The sequence below is a fragment of the Antedon mediterranea genome, chromosome 3, assembly GCF_964355755.1.
Source record: "Antedon mediterranea chromosome 3, ecAntMedi1.1, whole genome shotgun sequence".
Lineage (NCBI taxonomy): Eukaryota > Metazoa > Echinodermata > Crinoidea > Comatulida > Antedonidae > Antedon > Antedon mediterranea.
In genome coordinates, this window is record NC_092672.1 from 36,571,571 (window position 1) to 36,579,276 (window position 7,706).

The window sequence follows — 7,706 nt, forward strand, 5'->3', positions numbered from 1 at the left end:
TTACAGTATTGTATTGAATAACATTATTTATGAATTAATATCGATTTTTTCGTCGTCATCCAATGCTGGATGTAACTCTCCTCGAGCATTTTCCAATTCTTTTTCTCTGAAAAACCAGTTCGCCTCTTGATTTCCTCTCCATCATCTTTTTTTGTCTTCCCCCTTTTCCTCCAGGTCTTGGTTGCCATTATGTCACTCTTTTTGTCAATATATTGTCAGTTTTTTTTCTCCATTTCATAAACATGTCTTTTGTCGTTGTGCAAGTTGTAGAATTCTTTCTTCATTTTTGTTTTCGCCTTTGTTGCTATGCTTTTGCTCCTCATTAAATAACACATTTACTCTTCTTCTAGTGACAATAGTATTATCTTGTTAAAATGTTTTTACATTCCATAGCACATCCAATCAGTTTTTACTCGATATGAAATCATTTTATGTTTTATGTAGGTTTACTGGCCAATATATAGATATATATATATATTAAATAAATTAAACCTCTTTGAGTTTTCTATCGTTTTGATTTGAGATAGCAGAAACATTGTATTTGCTTTTCATTTTCATACTTGTTTGTGTTAAATAAATCTAAGAGATTTTTCCAAAACATTAGATATACTTTTGTTATTGATTTCAAGTGGCCAACGTTTAGAAAGGTATAGTTTTGTTTTTAAAATCGTTTGAAAATCTGGAGTAATGCGTTAAAATGTGGCTAACCTGCTTGGCATTCTTTAATCAAACCCCACATGTTCAGGTTCAAATCCTCTGGTAGTAGTATGGTAGTAGTTTTTCAATCAATCTCTTTTAGGAAATATGTTTTGATTTGAAATTAAATTGGTTGTTTTTTAGTAGAAAAATGACATTTTATCGAGAGAAAAAAAAAACAAGATTGCATTTCCAGGAAGAACTAGGACACTTTAAATTCTCATAAAAGTAATAATTTATATAAGTTGAAGGACGAGAAAACGAACGTTTAAGGTTACACAGTTAAAAGCAATAAAAGTTATAAAATATCACACTACAATATTCTTGAATATTATATTACAGTGAAGATGAAATATTGTGTTCATAGTGTTTTAATGAAAATAAATATTTGCACACATTTACCTTGTTGAAAATATCTATTTATTTCAAATGTAAATCTTTGTTTAAATAATTATAACATAAAAACAACTTGTAGTAGGAAAATAAAGTGTTTTACTTTTACTAATATACCTGTTGAATATTTTACAATAATCTTTCTGATCTAAAACATGATTTGTTATATTGATAAAATAATAAATTTATATACTAAGCATATATGCTCCTGGAAAAGCATGTATTTAAAATGCGAATTTTGCTGTAATGTCATTACTCACACGGCGGCCGTAGCAGATGTGTAATCAATCGCTGTCAAATGCGCGCCTATGACCATTTAATAGCATAATGTGTTTAATCGCTAAGTAGTGCTTTGAACCAAGCAACCCGATTGGCTCCCTATGGACGCAACGCGAGGACGCGAGTATTTTGACCAATCGCAAGTGACAGTTTAGATGATACGTTTGTGATTGGTCAAATCATTACGTATACGTTCTTACGTTGCGTCCTGGTAGGCGTCAATACAATTAGGGTAAACATAAATAACATTTATACTCTTTTTCTGTTCCTTTGAAACAACACATTTTGATTAACATTATTTTAGCTATTTTTATACAACAAATTCATAAACATCCAAATAATGAACATATCTATGTAAATCATATGACAAAGATATGACTGGAAACTTAATATCTGAACACAATATACAATGATTCTGTCTTATTAAAGAAGCCATTTCTCAATTCTGTGCTTTGCGTAAGTTCAGACACCGGCGCCTAAGTCGTTAAAAAACGAGACTAAATTTAAATTACGATAAATCTTTTCTTCTATACATAGAAAACAACTTCAACTAAACGCAATTCATTCATTTCATATCTCTCAAAATGTTTTTAAATACATGGCGTTTTACTTTCCAGAAAGAACACAGTTTAAAAAGAAGTCATAAAGTCGATATACATATGCGCATGCACAGAATTTTCTTCTGTAACGTGCGCGTATTTTGCTTGACACGTCATGAAAAGCAATTATTGAAGTAGTTATATGGTTTGTTATATTTTATAGTTTTATGTCTTGATGATTTATGTTCGGAACTAAACTAGTTCGTCGTCAATTTATTTATCATTTTTGGAATGAGGTTTTTGTTATCACGACGCGCCTGTACCTACTATCAAGTCAAAAAGTCATTCTGTGCATTGTCAGAATAGTTGTTGGACTCTGCGTAGTGGCGCATCTAGTTGTCATCGTATCTTTAAAAAGAAACTATTGTTCTCAATGTGTGAACATTAAATTCCTTAAAATGTTGAAAAATCTGAAATAAATATATTGTCAAATTCTTAGTAGTGTGCGTCTAACCATTCATTACTATTTTGAGTTGAGTTTTCAATTGACCTTATTTATATTCATAAGGTCAATTACTAAGCTGAGATCAAAGGATTCTGTGAGGTTTTCTTGTCTAATGTTATTGGTGAAACTAATTGAGATGGACCCTCTTCAGAACCAGATCTAGAACTTGGTTTCAGCACGTCAGCCAAGCACGGAAACAGATCATGCAATTTCTTTTTGTACGCGTTTCGAAAATCCTTACCGTACGCGTAAAGTAACGGGTTTCCTGCAGAATTCGCATGGGACAGTAATATAAAGAATTTTAAAAGCATTGGCGGGAAATTCACAGCAGACGACGGGTGCAGAGCAAATACTGTGTTCATAATTGTCAATGGTAACCATGACAGCATAAAAAATATTACGATTACCCCGAGAGATTTTGCTGCGCGGATTTCTTGACGGAGTGAGCTTGATAGCACTGAGTTGGACGTGGATGGCTCAGTTTGTGCTCCCCCTGAGATTGTCGGAACAGCTACACCTGGACGAATTCGTCTTACCTGTAATAAAATTGATAGAAATATATATTAGAATTTATGCCATTCTTTTTCTAATGTAACTTTTGCAAGCGTGCTTGATTCAATAATATATACAATGGATAGTAGATAGTCATGGATATTTTTATAGTAATGAAAAGTTATAAATAGTCATGAATAGTTATGAAATTATGAATAATCATGAATAGTTATGAATAATAATGAATAATCAGGAATAGTTATGAATAGTCATGAATATAGTTATGAATAATCATGAATAGTTATGAATAGTCATGAATAATCATGGTTATAGATTAGTGACAGTAAAATACTTCGTAGTAATAGTAATTCTCTGTTATTTTACAGTATGTCATTTAAAAAAAAAATTCTATGTTAATTTGCGTTAACAGAGTTTAGTTGTGAGACATGGTGTTCGTCAATGAAGAGAAGAAGAGGCATAACTTTTATATTTTTTTTTGTCATTGTGAGTATTATTATTTACTAAACTTACCTGACTTCGAATAGCTTTAAAAATAATGGCGTATATCACCAACATAACTAAAAACGGTAGATAGATGACCAAGGCGCCATTAAATACCATGTAACGAGAGTCAATAACTTCCATAAACAAACACTTATTTTCGCCCCATCCTAAGTTCCAGCCAAACGCCGGTAAAAAGCCAATTATCCCGGCCCCTGTCCACGATATTGCTATCACAATGTACGTTTTGTTTACAGTTATTAGGCCTGGGTACCGCAAAGGGTGCAACACAGCCACGTATCGTTCTAAAGTCACTCCTATCAAGCTGAAAGTGGAAGTTCCACATAACCAGAGCAAGAAGGTTAACATAATCAGGCAGCCTCTGAAGTTGTCTGGCAGACCTAAACTGGTAAGGATCGCAAACGGAATTCCAAGTAACCCAACGAAAAAATCTGCCACAGCAAGAGACGCAATGAAGTGGTTAGTGATTGTTTGAAGTCGTGGGGTGACAAATAATATCCACAGTGCAAATCCATTTCCTACGACAGACAGAACCGATATTAGAACTTCAAGGAATAAGTACCACGTTTCCATTTTCAGCTGTGTTTCATACCAATCGTTGTTCTTCCCAAGACTTTTGAATTAGAGAGTTAAGCAATATAAATCGGTTTAATAGTAAAAGTATTCAAGCAGCAGTTCTTGATGACATGTCCCTGGCGCTGGACGAGTTGCCTGGGAAGCCGTGACAGCTGTCAAACGTGTTTTCTTCAAGAAATACTGAAAAAATAATTAATATGAAGTGTATAAGACGTATACATGCATAGTTGATATGCTAAACTACATACTTTATATTTAATGTGGTTTTATTGGAAAGTGTATGATAATAATGTATCTGAATGCAATTTCTATCCAGTCGGAAATAAATTATACAACATTTCATGGAACACGTGGCATAGATTATTACACAATTCTTGTACATGGGATTGAATTTTGAATTACAGAATTCAATACAGTATGTCATAAATAATTCAAAGTGAAAATTCAATCATTATCATTCATGGAATTTTAATGCCACCGTACTGCAGTATTTCTAGTAGCCGCCTGTTATACAGGATACTATGCTTACGTGATTGAACGTGTAAATAGACGGAAGTTACCGTACGTACAGGTTAAGTGTGCGTAACTTATCCGTACGTATCCTGTCCGTACAACCACATGTTGACAGATAATACACGCAAGGTAAGTACGTTGATAAATGGTTGCATTCGCAAGTAAATGATCATACATTTGAAGTATTTAACTACCGTTTGGCATTTTACAGCTGATGTATGATGTTTTCCAGCAAGTTTGACATAGTAGTTTCCTCTCAATATTGCGCATAACGCGTAAATATTACGCGTAACGTGTAAACTATTATGTAAATTAGAAAGATTGAGATCTTTTTGTAAAGAAGCATACTATTTTCAGTAAAAAGTTGTTTGTTATTTAACCGTTAATCTCACCCGTTTCATGCTCTCCGTTAATGATAACTAAGTATAGGTTCTTATGTATACCTTTAACCATTGTATGATTTGTACGTTTAGAATGTACATATACTGCTTCTCCTTCAGGAGATTGAAATAAATAATTAAAATAAATAAATATTGTACCCGATACTAAAATTGTCTAAATTTCAAGTGGAAATTATTAAATCAAGATTGGCCGTCAAAAAACACACATTTTATTTTACTCTTTTACTTACACAAGTTGAAACTGAACTAGATTGTATAAGCAATAGTATTTTAACTTACGTTTTTAAATGTTGTTTATTATCGCGTACATATCAGCTTGATTTGCAGCTGCAGAAAGGTTATCCTATCGAATCCGATCTCTAAACAGAGAGATTGCCATTAAACTATGTTAAAACGATATAATACAGTCGAGGAGCCCATGTTAATGACGATGCAATGATAATACGTGCGAGGAGTCTGTGGAGAGATGTCAACCCTTTGCATCAAAACAACTGTATATATTCCTTGAGAGTTGATTAGCGAATATAAAGTGAGCGAAAAGTAGGTGTCTTTGAAACATGTAAAGATTAATCACCAACAAACAGCAAAATAGGTTCGCGCATGCGCTCATATCACCCGAGATGTTCCGACGGCGCTCATCTTTAGAGTGTGGTGCGTCATTCGTGGAGTAAACGAAATAAGAACAATTATTACTACATTGTATGACATTTAAGATGGTATAAAACATGATTTATGCGTATACTACATGACAAACGTTTATAGATATAACTATAATTTAATACAGTGTTGTACTTGTGCAGGTTAGTAGAAAATAACGTTATAATATTATAATTGGAATTTATTGAATCATAAACGTGTTTAAAGCCACAGAGTAAACGGATAAAATAGTCTACAATGCCTGCTTTTAATTAAGCTACAACTACATTTTACACGACTAAAATGTATATAGAAAAATCCATATACATTAATTTTATTATGTAGGCCACTGATTATCGAATAACTCCAAATCAATATGAATCGATAGTAATATGCTTTTTTTTTAAATTAACGGAATAGTTTGGAAAATTAAAAGCTTTGTCCTGCTGTCCTATTGTCATACAATGTTTTTATTAATTTAAATGATTGCCACTTCTCGTCTATGTTAATTTAGGCTACAGCGCATTGAGAGCTTGCTTATAATGCGCTATATAAGAACTATTTTTATTGTTATAACACATGCATATACATTTTTCTACAACTCACTATGTCGGTCAGTTGGTCGTATGGTCGGTCGGTTGGTCGGTCGGTCGGTAAACACTAACTCAAATTTGAGCACGCGACTGCAGCCATGTATATGGTGTTGTTTCGTCTTTTGTGGGTTCTCCACTTTTATTTCATCATCATTAGCATTGTTTCACCCATTATGGGTTTTACATTAATATACATATAATATACAAATGTCTATACATTTCGTGTTTTAACCGAAATCTCTCTCATAACTATTTGAAAATAACAACAAAAATGACAATTAAAATGCTTCTGTGCGTGATACAATACAATTCATGTTTTCATTTCTCGTTTTATTCCGCTAAAATGTATGTTTCTTGTCAGTTATGGTGAAATACATCACAATCAATCGACTTTGGATAAAGCGAGTGGAATGACGTTTTACTTTGTTCAGTTTCGGAAGATTATAATCATCTTTTGAGTTAGAAGCTTTCTTCAAAATGAACATCAACAACTTTTAATTTAGCTAAAAGATAGATTTAAGAATATTAGGAAAACGTGTTTTTTAGAGGTTAGCTACAATTCATCTGTATTTATCTTAATAAATGTGTCGTTTATAAATTCTAGGAATCAATCTTAAGTAAATCGTGTTAAGGTCTTCGTTGTGCCGGTAAAGGAGCAGGTAATGTTGAACTCAATTATTCCCTTTTAACTTTTGAAAAATCCTTAGATAACTTCAATAGCCGTAATCTGCACGATTATGTTACGACACGTTTTCTATTTCGAAAAAGCTGAATTCTAAAAACGTTGAATTTCAGTATAATCGTTAGATAAACAGAAATCCGATTTGTTTTGTTTAAATTAAATTTTTCTTCTTATGACATCTTAAATTAAAAGCATATCCTATTTTTAATACAATCTCACATTCAAATTTAAGTTTGTTTTATTTGTCTGAAACTTTCTAATGAGTTCTTCTTTGTATATTTTGCTATTTATTAACATTGTCTATAAATGATATTAGTATTACATTTTATTACCGTATTTTTATACATTTTAAGTGTTTAGGCCTATATATTATAATTAGTACAATGGACGATCTAAATAGTGATTATAGGTTAACTATTTAGAAATCCTTTCCCTGCTTTGTTTGTCTGTGTGTTTTCTTAATTAATTTATGTCGTTTTTATGTTGTTGAAATTATAAAGATGATATATAATTATATTTGGATACATTTTAAATTAAGTTCTAGTGCCCGTGAAGACATTTGGCAGCAGAATTGAAACGTGTTTGGATTTTATATAAATTACTTTTTGTTTTGTCATAAATTTTGTTAATTGATGGTAATAATCTATAATAGTTTAGTCATACTCATCTATAAATAACCGTATAATAAATAGTTCCATATGTTTCGAGGTCCTTATTTATATTTAGAACATTTACTTTATTTTATTATTGAAATTAAAAATATTGAAAGATAAACATTGAAATATAGAAAGAAAAGTCGATTTTAGTTATCGCCATGATTTTAAATAATCCAATGACCTTTGTATCACATTTAAGGAATCAGTTCTGTATACTAAAATT

The 7,706-nt window shown here is 31.8% G+C and overlaps 1 protein-coding gene across 1 annotated transcript; it reads right to left on the minus strand.

Annotated features, from left to right (window-relative positions):
- Positions 1–1,209: 1,209 nt before the first annotated feature.
- On the minus strand, positions 1,210–5,426 carry LOC140043934 (adenosine receptor A2b-like). The gene is made up of 3 exons (XM_072088427.1): positions 5,196–5,426; positions 3,436–4,182; positions 1,210–2,948 (listed from the first exon to the last, which is right to left on the minus strand). The coding sequence occupies exons 2-3, from the start codon at positions 3,997–3,999 to the stop codon at positions 2,484–2,486; spliced, it is 1,029 nt and encodes a 342-aa protein (XP_071944528.1). The 5' UTR covers positions 4,000–4,182; positions 5,196–5,426; the 3' UTR covers positions 1,210–2,483.
- Between the last annotated feature and the right edge of the window lie 2,280 nt (positions 5,427–7,706).